Here is a 14,611-nt window from a genome sequence, read left to right as displayed (position 1 = left end):
ATTCACAGCTCAACAAGCACAGGAGGTAACAGCACCCTTGGCTCCTCCCAAACTATTAAAACTGATGTTCAAACCACTCTCCCATGAAACACCCCAGAGCAAGCCCCATGTACCTCACAGGGAGCACTGTGGCCTGTCTTCTTCTCCACATTCTGCTCCTCCTCTTCATCAGGTGGGGGCTTGGCCGGTGGGGGAGGACGTTCTCTCTGCAGGTGAGACAGACACTGTCAGCTCAACCCTTCTGCCACCACCAGCTGTGTCCCCACTGCTGTGGATGCAGCAAGGACCTCCTCAAATTAATCTGGGAGGAGGAGAAGTTCAGCCCTAACAGCACAGAGCTGGGCAATGGCTGCTGCTTTTCCTCTTCCTCAGAACACTGATTTGGTCCCACAGGTCTCACTCAGACCCAAACCAGCATCTCCACAGCATTACACAGGACAGTGAGCAATGAGCAGATCAGAAGAAAGGGCTTGTGGCTTAGTGAAAGTGATGCCAGAGGCACCTTTTGTAGTGGAAAACTCTAGGGATAGAGCAACTACACTGCACTGCTCTCCTCCAATATCCTGGGATTGCAACTGGGCAGCTGGAGCTGCTGCCTGGTCCTGGGGCCACCTCCTGCCCAGCCACAGCTCCATCTAATGGCAAAGGGAGCAGCAGAGCTGCTCTGCTCAAACTCCAGCCAGCACATCCCTCTTCCTGCTCTCTTTTCACTGCAGTTCAGCTCTCATCTTTCCTTACCTGTGACAGAACTGAGCTCATTTCACCTTATACCATCAGCACAGGACAAGGACAAGACCTGATCAGTAACAGGACTGCCTGGTACTGCACACCAGAGAAATTTGGCCAAAATGTCCATCATCCACAGCTTATGTCTCATTTCTATTCTGCTTGCTCTCACCACAAGCCAAAGGCTGCACCTCTTTGCACAGAGGGGAGCCATGGTTACTGTGCCCCCAACAGTTTAATTGTTCACTGCTGCTCTGCCTTTTGTCCAAAAACGCCTCCACAGAGCAGGCTTTGGAAAACCAACCAGAACACAGAGCCTGAAGCTGACCCAGCACTGCAGGGCCCGTGTCCCATCTGCCCCACAGCAGCCTTCCTGCTGACTTCTACCATGGCAGCAGATGCAGCTGACAGAAGGTGAGCAAGACTTCTCTGGGGACAGTTCCAGGAGCTCTGTGCAGCTTTGTAAAGCCTGGAGTACCCTCTACAGAGCTCTGCAAGTAATACACAAAAAAAGCCCTTCCACTGCCAACTAGTTTGCAACAGGTTATTACAGATAATTTCCTGAGAGCCGTAGCTATGGTCAAGCAGTGAAGCACGAGAAGATGCTCCATACAAGTTTCCAGAACTTTTTTCATAACAAGAAGCCATCCCTTCTGCAAAATGTAATCTCCTGACAGACCAAGATTCACTGGCACCAGTGCACTGCCAGAAAACAGAAGGATGCAACACAAGGTGAAATGAAGCAGCGGCTGCTTTTAGGCAATCCCTGTGAACAGGGTAGGGAAGGAGAGACACCTGCCTGCTCTCATCAACATCAGGGAAGGATGTAAAGATTTCCTCAAGCTTGGGCAGCCTGTGCAAAACATGACCCTGCAGGTCAGTCCCCTGTGCCTCTAGGGCAAGCAGGGGTGAGCTACGTACAGGCCTGACTCCAGCTGCTTTGAGGCCACTCGGTTCAGCTTCTTTATTCACAGATTCCCGGTCGGACGACCTCCCGCTGGCCAGGCTGTCCAGGGAGTGGCAGGACGTGGCGTTGTACAAAGCTTCATACGGGCTCTCCTCTTCGGGGTTCACATCGAAATCGATGATCAGCTCCGTGACAGCTTTGTCCACATCACCTGCGGGGGAAAGAGAGAGAAGGGATTGTCCCTGGATCTCCTGACCTCGATGCTGGCAGGGAGAGGAATGCTGGTGATGCCCACCCTGAGATGTCCGGCCCGAGGGATCGGTGGCTGGAGCGAGTGGGGCTGGAGCAGATTTCTCCACAGCTTTGGCACTTTTCTTCCCAACGGTGTAATCTGCAAGGGGGTTGGGGGACAGGGTCAGCTCACGTCAATCTGGCTTTCTGTCCCCTTCAGCACATGGCGCTTCCTCCCTCATGGGTGGAAGGCCAACTGTCAGCTTATTAAGTGTCCAAAAAAAAAAAAAAAAAACCATTATTAAAACTTGCAGCTCAGATTCCAAAATAGACGCAGGCAACTTCTTTAATCACAGGCACAAGGGTAGGGATGGTCCTTTGAACTTTCAGTCTTTAATCAAAAAGCTGCAAAGCTGCTGCACGGACACAGAGTCACGGAGCAAATTTGTGTTGTAGACACAAACTCCATCATTGAACAGAGTCATAACAAGAGAAACCAATTCCAGCTGCAGCCCCCAACCACAGGCAAAGCCAGAAACATTCAGCTGATGTAACATCCAACAGCAGCTCCCTCCTGGGGAAAACTAACAGACTTTATCTGCTACACTTCAGTTTTAAAGCCCATCTTTGTCTTCAGTTTCAGAATAAAGCTCAAACATTCCAGCCTCACAAGCACAGCTTAGTTAAAAGTCTGAGAAGTGCTTTGAACCTGCAAAGCTCCCAAATGCTCAGCATGAGTAACACACCCCAGCTCCAAATGCTTCTGATCCTCCCCACAGCTGAGAGGAAATGCAGACAGTGTAATTACAAGGTATGAATTTAGCCAAGATGTCACATTTCATTCCCGAATTTGGACAGACACAATGGACCAAGCTCCTTTATAAAACACAAGTAATCAAGGCCTTTTCTGTAAATCTCATCTGCAAATTCCATGCCCAAGCCTCACAATAAGGCGAGGAGCAGGATGTGCGATCTGTGGACAGTGATTTGCCTACACAGACACGTAAAGGGGAGTTACATCAGAACCATTTCTAAAGCTGTTACTTTGCATTCCGCAAGCAGATTTAGGCTATCCTTAATTTTAATTAACTTCTAAAGTGAGCTAAACAAAGCTCAATTAAGCCCATTTAAACTATAAAAGTCATGCCACACTTTCTCAGCAAAGGGCTAATCCTCCTAAATCCCCCCAAGTCCTCCTCCAAGCATTTGGTCTGGAGAAGCTCACCCCAGTGTTTCAGCACTGATTCTTCCAACACATCCTGAAAATGCTGTGATTTCAGCACTCTCCAGGTCTAGAAAAGCACATTCTGTACCTGCCCTGGCAGAATCAGCACCCCAAACTCTCCCCTCCTCCCCAGAGGCAGAGCTGCATTACCCACCTTCAATGAGAGCTGCTATGTGCTGGCTTTTCTGGGAAGGAAGCTCCCTCACAATGTCCAGAGCAGTCAGGCCTCTGTTATCCTTTATGTTCACATCAATACCTGTGGCCACAGGAGTACAGAGGGCAAAAGCAAGAACATTGTCTAACTGTGTGCCAGGTTCGTGCATTTCATCAAGACACATTTGTGATCAGCACTGGGGAGAGCTAAAAGGCACTCTAGAGACAAATCTAAAGCCAAACTCCAAGAGCCAATCTCTCCTGTATCCTGCTCCAAGGAGCTCTGACAGCTGGATGGAGAAACCTACTACACTAGAAAGGGATTTCCTCAAGCTCTGGGTGAAGGGATCACCGCATTAGTGCTTCAAAGGGGGAACATTCTCTCACCTGCAGCCAGCAATATTTGTACCACATCTGTCTTGCCAAACAAAGCAGCTTCGTGCAAAGCACTGCCTTTCTCAGTCTGCAAATTAAATGGAAACATAGCATGAAGCCAGACAGCAGGGAATGGTGAGGGAGGCATGGCTGAGAGAGTTACAGAAGCAATAAATACACAGCATTGTACACGAGGTGTACACTACCTACAGCTGAGGATGAACTATCAACGTTATTACAATGCTGAGGATGTGGGATGGAAAAATGGGGACGGCTCCATCAGAGAAACCAAGCAAAGGCCTTCTACAGCTTGGCAAGAGGTCATGTCCTGACAAGGAAAAACAAGCCCCACATACAAGCCATTGCTGTGAAAACAGCACATTCACAAGTGGCTTGATAGGAAGAGACACGTTTGCCTATCAGAGCTCACAGCACTGCAGGGTAGAACAGCTTCGGCCACAGGGGGTTCTTCTCCCTCACTCTGTGTCTGGGGCTTTGCTGGCCCCTGCGCAGGCGTGAGGCATGCACAGCAGCCGAGTCCCCCCGGGCAGCCTCCCCGAGCAGCCCAGAGCTGCACAGACAGCCCAGCAGGACACAAAGCTCTCCTCAGCTTCTGCGAGTGCTCCCTCTGCGAGGAGGGCTGGTGGAGCTCTGCAATCCCCAGCCACAGCCCAGCCCCACTCAGACACAGCAGATACCTGGTAGTTGCTGTCCATGCCAGCATCTAGGAGGACGTGGACCACTGCTTTGTGCCCGTTCCTGGCTGCCAGGTGCAGCGGAGTGTGTTTCTTAGTGTTGCAGCTCAGCAGGTTGGGGTGGGCGTTCAAGAGCATCTTGACCACTTCCAGCCTCCCATAGAGAGCAGCCAGGTCCAGGGGGGTCTCGAATTTGTTGTTGCGCATGGTGGGGTCGGTGAGCTCCTCCAGCAGCACCTTCACCACCTCGGTGTGGCCGTGCTGGGCCGCGCAGTGCAGCGCCGTCTCGTTGTCGTTGTTCTGTGGGGCACAAGCGGCAGCGCGTCAGGGCCGGGCCAGCGGCTGCCCCGTGCCTCGCTCCAACATTTAAATCCGAAAACAAGACAAAAGGAAAGCAGTGGGGAAGCAGAGAGCCCAGTCTGAACCAGCCTGAGCAATGTTACACCGTCTCCCTGGGTGTTTAGTACCCCCTCACAAGCTCATTGATCGGCCAGTCCAGCCACAGCTTCAGGGATACCCAGAAAAATGCACTTCAGCTGTGGGAAAGAGGGAGTAGAGATGGACCAGCCTGCCTTCCAAGCACCAGGGGCAGAATCCAGGGGCAATGCTAAAGTTTAAGGGATGTTCAGCTGTAGCCAGGTTCCCATTAATGCTGCTGGCACCTGGGAAAGTTAGTCTGGTATCTTGGCAGCATCCCACACTTCAGGGTGCCACAAAAATAAAAGGCTGGATATAAGGCAGGCAACCTGTTGTGTGAATTTTATTTGCTGGAGCTTCATCATCATAATTTTAGATTTAAACTTCAATTGTTTCAAATCCTACTTATCCTGGTTTTAACAGTGATTCCACCTCTGCAATTCTGGCTGTTTAGAGACAGGGAGCACCCAGCCCCATGCAGTTTGTGAACCAGAGAGCCGTGCAATTCCACCACTACAGGAACAAGCCAGGGCTCAGGTCAGCTGAGGGAAGCAATGCCTCAGCGACAAGGGAGCATCCCCAGCTGGAAGCCAGACCCAAACCAGAGCGTGCAGCAGCAGCCAGGCTAAGAACCAGCAATGCAAAGCCCAAAGATGAGCAACCCAACACCCCACGTGTATAGGTGCAAAATAGGAACATGGCCAGATCTAACAGAGCCTTTTCTCAAATTAAGTTCCTCTCAAGTTTCTAGTTTTACTACTGTGTGTCATCCACAAAGGGATTCTGGTTTAAGCACTTTGGAAACAACTATCTGACAATATAACCCCAAAAAAAGTTTAATACAAACAGTTACACACTTCAACTGAAAGAATCGTGGTTGAATTTGTCATTTTCACAACATTTCCAGCAAAATAAACAGAATGTTCTTGTCCTGCTGGAGGCAGCAGCACCACTGCAGAAGGGAATTTGATCCCTGCCTGCTGTGAGAGCACACGCACGCCTCGGGACACTGCTCAGTATTTTGCACCATGCCACAAACTCGTGAGGCTGCACGAGCACTGGGATCCTGCTGAGGTGTTCAGTCACTCTCAGGCTCACAGGAGTCCTGTCAATGCCCCAGTTGTTTGTATCTGGCTTTTGCATCACTTCTCAGCCACAGGCAAAGCAGGAAGGGAGCGGGAGCTGGGAGAGGCTCTGGCAGCTGCAGTTTGTACGGCAGTGAAGGGAAGGAGCAGTCAGGCACATGCAGGGGGAGAGGGCAAAGCATCACTGCCAGCACAAAGGTGCAAGTCAAACAGGCTCCATCTGGGGGGAGGCACATACACGTGGACAGAGGGTACTGCAGGATACAGAATTCTGCACAAAAAATATACAAACGGAGTGAGAGGGGACAGAATAGAGAACATCAGAGCTTGCACCTGCCCATCAGCTCACACTGCTGCTCTCTGGCATTTGCGGGGTTGGCAAATCCCATTATTCCCATCTGACAGGGTTGGGAGTGCAGGGATCAGGGAGCCCACGACAGCTGGGCCCAGGCTCTCAGCCTGCCCTGTGGCACAAGGGATCCTCACTGCCAGCACTGTGGATGACCCCAGCCTCTCTGAGCAGTGGGTCCCTGCCCCAGAGCTGTGGGGGCACACGCTGCTCGTGCCACACCAGCTCTGGCTGCTGGAGATTTCCTTGGCTAGGACTGTCCCCCTCTCCCTAGCACAGGGTACATATGCCTCAGGGGGCTTTAAAGCATGCAGCAGCTACAAGCACCTGCCTGAGGGCTCAGAAACGGGAACACAACATTGTTAAAAAATGTAATTGCTGGAAACTTCCCTCAACTTCCCTGCAATTCAGTCCAACTTTCCCTAAGCAGATTGGGGCTCCAATGTTCGAGGCAAAATCCCCAGACTTTCCTCCTGCAGCAGAGATCACAAGCGATAAAACTCCTCTGAATCATCACAGCAAGTCTCTCCCAATTCCAGACTGTGCAGTGGAAACTCCCACTATTGCCTGAGTCTTTACTGCCTCCATTTTGGGAGAGTTTTGAGAGCAGCCAAAAATACTACAGCTCTTCCAGGCAAAGGGAGTTTGCTCCCTTCCTGCATCACCTCTCCAGGCACAAACCAGAGCAGCGAGCAGGAGTGCTCAGACCTACAGATGTATCAGAGATGGAAAAGGAAAATTCCATTCCAGCCACCAGAAGGCACATGGCTTCAAATTTCAGAACTACTTAGAAAAATAGAGCACTCAGGAGGGCCGAGGGGCTGCATTCCTGCAGGAATCCTTGCATCCCCCCAGCTCTCAGCTGGAAGAGAGGAGCTGGGAGCAATGTCCACCTGCAGAGCACAAAGAGGACACAAGCAGGGACACTCTGCTTTCTTTCTTTCTGTGCTCCAGCACAGGTGGCAATGTGACACCACTCACCACACACAGCCCTGTTGCTCCTCATCCCATGATCAAGTGGAGAATCCACAGCCCTTTCAAGTGCTGTGTCTGTTCTGCACCCCCTGCTCCCAACACAGGGTGAGACAGCTCTGCCTGAGCACAGGGAGACTTGGTTTGAATAAGGGAAAGTTTTCTGATCTGCAGAGATCTGAAGGGTTGAATAAACTGCCAAAGAAAGTTTACAGAGCTGTCCCTCTCTGAGATTTTTGAGAACTTTGTGGGTAAATTCTGGTCAGGAATGGTGTAAGGAGACTTGATCCTGCCCCAGGGTTGGGGAAAGTGGCTACAGGTCCCTTCAGTCCCACCCACCCGATTTCTAAGATTCCTTGGTAGGATTTTTGTGGGTGTCTGAGTGTCCAGCAGAATCCTGCCCTACTCACAATCTGCTCTTTGGCTGCTCCTGAGAAAACACCAGTCTGTGTGAGAGCTCCAACTCCACATGCTCTTCATCACATCTGGCCAGGAACTGGTGCAAAGCTGCTCAGAATTCGTGATGAACCCAACAACTGTGTGAAAATCATCTCTCTCTCTTTAAAACCAAAGCAAAGATTCCTAAAATCAGTCTTGCTCTAGAGAGCACCTCAGCCACTGTGAACACTGAACTGAGGTTTTAAATAATGCACTTCTCCACAGAATAAAACCCAAATTAACACTCCTTCTTTGTTCAACATCCCAATACTGGAGTGTGTAAGATTTTACTTGGTTATTGACAATGTTTTAGGAAGCTCCTTTCAGGCAGCTGAGCTGTTCAACTATGATGTTTCCACAGAATATATAAAGGCATAAGATTCCTATCTGGATTTTTGCAAAAATCCCTGATTTGGATGAGCTTCACGGGAAGGCATTTGTGCTCAGAGGGTGGGCACCAGTGACCCTGAAACAGTGACCCTGCAAAACCACACCTAACTCCCAGCAAGCACAGGAGCCCTGGCTGCATGTTTCTGAGGTCCTGCAGACCAAGCAGAGGGAAACTCTGTCAGACAGAAACCTGCCATGGATGGCTGGATCCAAAATAACTGGCTGGAAGCAGCTGTGGCATGGTAGCTCATGGCAGAGGTGTCTCAGGATAGAGCAACAGGTTGTTTGCCACCCCTGGCTTGTAGATTCACTAGAAATAAAACTGAAAAATGGTGTCTGAGAAACCACCACCAGGAATTTGATCTTCAGCTTCCCAATACTGGATAGGAAGCCTCTTCAACAGCTCAGTCTCAGCACACTGCACAAGCTGATGTTGTGCCTTTTGTAGCTCAAAACAACTGAAGAGAGGAGCAAAACAGCCAGAAAACAGGAACAGGAGACCAGGGCTGAAGGGTCAAACGACACCACAGACTGAACATCAAAAGAGAGACTGATGTAATAAGCAGGACATGGAGGACTTGGGAAGGGAGGCAGGAACATCACTGCCCTCCCTCCTCCCCACTACCACCACCACCACCACCACCACAGGAATTAACTGTCCATTCAAACAACACACAGAGCATTATGCATTTGGTAGGAGAAAAGGCATCAAAATTCACTCCAAACAGCCCACAGAGAAAATGCAACCATGGTTAAGCAGGAGAAAAAAAATTCTTTCTCTTTGCATTTATCAGCAACATCAGCACATGAAACAAAACCTAGAACATTTAATTGAAGTAACATTACCTTTGGGAAGTCATCCAGCCCAATCAAGCAAACTGACCATCACTGCGAGTCCTACAAGGCTAAGCAAGGAAGGAGCCCCCAGGAAAGTAAGGAAAAGCTTTCCTTTAATTATGTTTCTATAACTGCTTTGAAAAGAGAAACCCACAGTAAATGAATGGCCCCATTTTCCTTTTCCCCAAGCAGCTGCAAAGTGAACAGGTATTATTGCACCTGGAAGCACGCGGGTGCAGCTTGGAGTGATGATGCAGTGAAATGCTGACAGCAAAGTACACACCTTGGCATTGATATATGGGTCAAAGGGGCCGTACTTTTTGAGTTCTTTGATCTCAAGAGCATTCTACAAAAAGGAAGAGGAAAAAGAAAAAAAATGTGATAATGAAATGGGTGAGATACAGCAACAAAGCAATGGGTGACTCCAAGGGGTGGAATGCCAGGACACAGCATCTTGTTCCAGTCAGAGCCATGGCCAGCAGAAGCCATTCCAGCTGGGATTGCTGTAACCTGGACCAGGCTCCAAGCACAGGCTCTTCCTGACTTTTCTCATTTAACAGGGTTCCTACTAAACAGACAATAATGAAACATTACCTGCAAGGATCATACTGAGCTCTGGATCTTTTGCAAAGATCACCCCTCTAGATGCCCTACTCAGAGCAGAACATTTACACTACTGACTCTCACTCAGTTCTTGGCAGATTGATTGAAGGGTTTACCTGCACTCAAACCCATGTAATCAGACTGAGTGCCTGCAGCTGTGCCTGGAGACATGATTAACCACAGCCCCAAACTGGAAAACTGGCACCAGAGACATCAGAACAGAAGTTCCTCGTTGTTCCCGCTCAGTGGAGGAATGATGGAGAGTTGCACTACAACCAGATTTTTCATTCCATGATGTTTTAGCAGCAATTATCCCTGGGGCAGCCTAGTGCATCAATTTACCTATCCTGGGAAACTTCAGTGTGGCACTTGGGTCCCCACAAAGGAGGACTGGGACACCTAAACCTGCCTCTGGAAGGAGTTTGCTCCCCAGCTTCTGAAAAACTACCATGGAGCAAATCAACAGAAGGGACTCTGCAGCTGCTCACCTTGACTGTGAGCTGAACTCATGCCAGGGGTGTCTGACCCACATGGGAATTACCTCTGGAATGAATGCCCAGGTTTAGTCTGCAGGCAAACCTATTTTAGTTTATTCCTTTCCTCCTGAAAGAACCTGAGTGGTTTAGGAGTTGATTCACAGGGTCATCAGATGTTCCTGCCTCAGGGACAGGACAAGCACAGCCCAGTGCAGCTTTAGCCTCTGTGCTAGACTCACTCAGGGAGGAGCAGCTCAGAGACAGCACCCAGCTGGCCTCACTCATGAGTTCATTTAAACAAAACTCTGCAACAACAGGAATATTTGGGCCTTTCAGCAGTAGCATTTCCGAAGTTCCCTGGAATTTAAGATACCTCTGATGTCCAAGGGCAGTTCCACAGGAGCCAGCCCTCTGCACTGGACACAGCTGTCTCGTACCCCTCACTCCCTCTGCACCCCAGACCAAAACTGATCAGCTTGACAAAAGGAACAATTCCAAGAGGCTTTTTTTTCTCCTTGCCTGATTGCAAAAATAATTCTTTAAGATTAAGCTAGGGATTTTTCTGGGGGCAAGTAGTGTTAAAATTATCTTAGAACTTACAAATTAGTGAACTGGAGCAAGTGCCAGAGACAAGCCAGGAGAGCAGCTAAGAGAGCACGGCCAAAGAGACTGAACAAAGCTGCTTGGATTAGTTCCTAAAGGAGGGAGCCAATGGATCCTCTGCAGAACTAGAAACCTGCTCAGCTATCCAGCAGCTGAAAGGAAAACTGTGGGTTAGTTTTAGAAGCCCAGAAGCAGGAGACCACTTCCCTATGTGTCTGTCTGTGAAACTTAAATACCTTTTCCTCCTACCACTAACTCAGAACTGAATGTTTTGCTTTAAGTAGTGCCCCTGTTATCCCACCAGCAAGTAGGACCTTGCAACCACTGCTACTGGTTTGGGAAGGGTCAGGAATCAGCTGAAGGAGTCTCTCTCCATGCCAGGGAAGTGATTCAATGATACATTAGAGAAAATCAGACAGACCTGCTCATTCACTTTGGTGTGTGAAGGGCCCTGGTGGATGAGGAGCTTCACTATGTCAGCATCTCCCTTCCAGGCTGCCAAGTGCAGGGGGTAGCAGCCCTTACAATCTGCCACGTTGGTGAGCGCGTCATTCCTCAGCAGAACTTCCACAACATCCCTGCAGGAGACAGGAACTTCTGTGAGACATGCAGTCCTTGTTCCACAGCTCACATTCTGCAGCAAGTACTGAACAAGAAGTTAATCTGAACAGGAGTGTTTCAGAGAGCCTCTTGAAATGTGATTTTTAAGTGCTCCTATTAAATGCTTCCAAATGAAAAAACAAAAAAAGAAATAAATAATAAATAAATGCTGAGGTGAGTGCAGGGAAGATCCACATTAACTCCATACTAATGGAGTTGACAGGGGCTGTATTCAGCCACAAGCCTCTGCTGCAAAGTGAATTGCACCAGCACAATGAGGGTGATTTTAACTCTATTTGATTTCTCATTATCTCAGGCAACAATGAGAAACATGAGATATACCACACTAAAATTACTTAAAAAATGTGATATACACACACGAGGCAACTGTAAAGTGGTGCAGGCCCAGACTACCCTGGACACCAGGAAGACTGCAGGGACTGTCACTATGGTAGCCCCTTTCACACGGTGTTACAGCTCATCCAAATTGCTCAGAAATAAAAGGGTGCTTGAAAACCTCAGCGTTTGGAGGTGTCACATCGCACCTCAGCCAAAGCACTGACATTCTCCACTTGCCCTGAAGATGGAGTAGTGCTGCACCAGTGCCTCAGCTGGTGAATGAAGCACACAGCGGTGGCCAGGGAAGCACAAAGCATCCACCCCCTGCGACCCCAGGAGCAGGACTCACTTGTGGCCATTCAGAGCAGCGTGGTGCAGCGGGGTGTATCCAGTACTGTCCACGCAGTTCACGTTTGGCCCCCTCCAGATGCTGCAAGACAAAAAACAGACAGGGGACACTTAGGCAAACACCAAACAGGGACAGGGCAAGGGCAGGGCACAGGTCTCACGCCAAGGTGGGTACCTGACAGCTGTGTTCAGGGGCAGAGGGGTCGGTGTGTCAGCACATGGAATCACTGCTCTGCTCCACCTCACCCCCCTGCTCTCCAATCAGAACTGCCTCACATCCTTCAGCCATACACAGGCTTGGAGAAAGCATCTTCAGAGGAATGTGTGTCTATTAGACTGAACCACAAGAGACAGCATTGACCCACTGCTAATTCACACCCCACAGAAGAATTCTGATGGCTCTGGGAAACTGTCCTTCTCCACAGCAAGAGTCACAAGGGGTGGGTGTAAGTCAAAGACTGTGGGATACAGAGTCTGCTCTTGGTCACCACTGTGATTCCACACTGACTTCTCACTGTCCCAAAATCACTTCCATCTGTCAGCTGTTGGCAATCTGTACCAAAGAGTAGGTGGTCTCCCAGCACTTCTGAGAGCATTAACTTCCTTCCCTTCCTCAAAAGTCAAGGAGCACAGTTTTAAGTATTAACCCTGGCAAGGATTACTCTTCCCCAGCCCCTGCAGGGTGTCCTGCTCACACCAGCACAGAATGGCACAAGTAAGAGGCCAGTGCTGCTCCTGAGCTCACTGTGGAAGGAGTGTGGTGACTGCTGTCCCTCACTGGGGCCACCACCCTCTTCCAGAAACAGGCATGAAACTCAAACCAGCTCATTCTTATAAGCAAACTGGACCTGTTCAACTTTCCTGATGATGGCCCTCTCCAGTAAAACTCATCATCTGTGTGTGCTGGCCTGTTTTACACACCATCCTTTTAGAAATTACGCAGGGCTTATTGCAAGTCCTGAAAAACACACTTCTGCTAAGGTGGTGCATTTTCCTGCTTTGTTTTCTGTGGGGGTAAAACCAACCAGCACCCTCTGATCCCCATCTGAAATGGTTTAAAATCAGCCAGCTGTGGCTCTGTTTGAAGCTGGCCTTCTCTGAGCAATCCATTTCCTCCCCAGCATGAAATCAGGACTCACATGGCCCAGAGGCTTTCTAAAACAGCAGCCATCACTGGGGGGCTGCTAGCCAGGAGCACCTCAGTGCCACCCAGCAGGAAAGGCACCAAACCTTTGGAATCTCCTGCAGACCAAGTGAACTCTAGAAGGGAACAAAGCAGCAGGTTCACTCTGGAGCATGTTTCAGTGGGAAATGGAAAGGCTGTCGCTGTCCCTGTCCCTTCCAAGTGATCTGCAGAGCACTATAAAAGGCTTTGCAGTCTGGAGACGGACCCAAGCTCTGCTAGAGGAGAGGCAGCTAAGGGGAAACTTTATCCAAGAGGACAGGCAAGTGAGCCACAAAATCCAATTTGCAAAGGATCAGAGGCTTATCCTGAGGCATCCTGCATGCCAGACACCATCCTGTGCTCCAGGAGGATACACACATGCAGATCAATACACACATGCAGTGCACCTCCAGCACTGACAACATTGTTTGCAGGATGATGGCTTAAACTACACCCAGAAGGCCAGTGAGACACCAAAACCCCCTACTCAGAGTGTGTGGGAGTGCCCTGCCTGACCCAGCCTGCAGTCCTGTAGCAATGAAGGGGACTGAGCAGCACTCAGCTCTGGTTTGTTCCTGGCAGTGGGCTCCCGCAGTGTGGTTGCCCAAATAATTTATTGCTGGATTTAAGGTGGCAATTAATGGTCAGAACTAGTGCCAGAAAGCCTTGTGTGCAGTCTAGAGCAGTTCTAATACTGCACCTGTGCTGCCTTTGCTTGGGCTGCAACCTGGGCAGTGCCAGCGTCCCGTGGTTTTACACATTAAACTGAGCCGTGATTGGAAGCTGAGCTCAAACTGCTTGAGGGTGAGCACATGAAAAACCAGCAGCAATTAACACAAATGTTTCTTTCAGCTGAAGTTATGAAATGAGGAAAACTAGGGTCAGTGGTGCAGTGGGCAGGGCTGGGGACCAGAGCCTGGGGCATCTGTCCCCACTGGAGCGTGGTGTCCCCATGATAAAACACTTCCTCAGACATCTCCAGGTCAATGCTTTAGAGTGAAATGCAAAGTTTGTTCAAGGAGTTCAGAGGAGGAGAAAAGCTGGAGCCCAGGAGGGAGCTGGTCCAGCAGTGAGCACTGGGTGCTGCAGAAACCAACTACCAGGATCTAAAGATATTCAAAAAAACCCATCTGCTGTGTCCTCTCCTCCCCTTTGCCTTTTTATTCCTGCAAATAAAGAAAGCTTTTATCAAAGAAAGGTCAAATCACCCAAAAGATCAGACTGGAAGGATGCAAGAGGAGAACTATTTATATTTAGATGTAGGGACTGCAGCAAAGTACATCACTCCCTTCCCTCCTCTTCCTCTTCAGCTTTGCCAGAAATTCTCCTGAGGTCTGGAAACAGGATTCTGAGAAGAGCAGAGCACAAAGCCCAGAACTCTCTGTGACTTTGGGCTGTTTATGATTTCTAAACAGAAATGCCAATTGCATCACAGGCAGGAGAATGCTGTAAATACAGGTCCCCAGTAAAAGTCTGGAGCCAATTTGACCACCGCTGCTTTTTGATTGCTTTTCTCCCTCAATTCCCCAAAACCCCTTCACATCAAAGAGGAAGGTTCCTTTTACCCTATGACCTCTGTTCTCAAAGGATTACCCAGGTCTCACCTGCCCTTTGCTGCACCAGGGCAGCATCTGAAGATGCTCCTGATGACATCTGCTTAAGACAACTAAGACTGAA

The 14,611-nt window shown here is 49.4% G+C and overlaps 1 protein-coding gene across 3 annotated transcripts in view; it reads right to left on the bottom strand.

The window, feature by feature from the left end:
• Window positions 1-14,611, bottom strand: part of ANKS1A (ankyrin repeat and sterile alpha motif domain containing 1A) — a 73,649-nt gene that overhangs the window by 45,851 nt on the left and 13,187 nt on the right. For 2 of the 3 annotated variants that reach the window (XM_021535994.2, XM_021535995.2), the window contains exons 2-10: window positions 11,771-11,851; window positions 10,904-11,060; window positions 9,084-9,146; window positions 4,316-4,612; window positions 3,630-3,705; window positions 3,244-3,345; window positions 1,929-2,024; window positions 1,648-1,844; window positions 114-206 (exon numbers count right to left, since the gene is read on the bottom strand). In XM_021535994.2, coding sequence (XP_021391669.2) covers window positions 114-206; window positions 1,648-1,844; window positions 1,929-2,024; window positions 3,244-3,345; window positions 3,630-3,705; window positions 4,316-4,612; window positions 9,084-9,146; window positions 10,904-11,060; window positions 11,771-11,851 — 1,162 coding nt within the window. The remainder of the gene's footprint in view (window positions 1-113; window positions 207-1,647; window positions 1,845-1,928; window positions 2,025-3,243; window positions 3,346-3,629; window positions 3,706-4,315; window positions 4,613-9,083; window positions 9,147-10,903; window positions 11,061-11,770; window positions 11,852-14,611) is intronic. The other variant, XM_021535997.2, reaches the window with a different exon arrangement.

Source organism: Lonchura striata, chromosome 30 (assembly GCF_046129695.1).
Source record: "Lonchura striata isolate bLonStr1 chromosome 30, bLonStr1.mat, whole genome shotgun sequence".
NCBI classification, from domain to species: domain Eukaryota; kingdom Metazoa; phylum Chordata; class Aves; order Passeriformes; family Estrildidae; genus Lonchura; species Lonchura striata.
The sequence above is the reverse complement of the archived record's forward strand: the minus strand, read 5'-3'. Positions and strand labels throughout refer to the sequence as shown.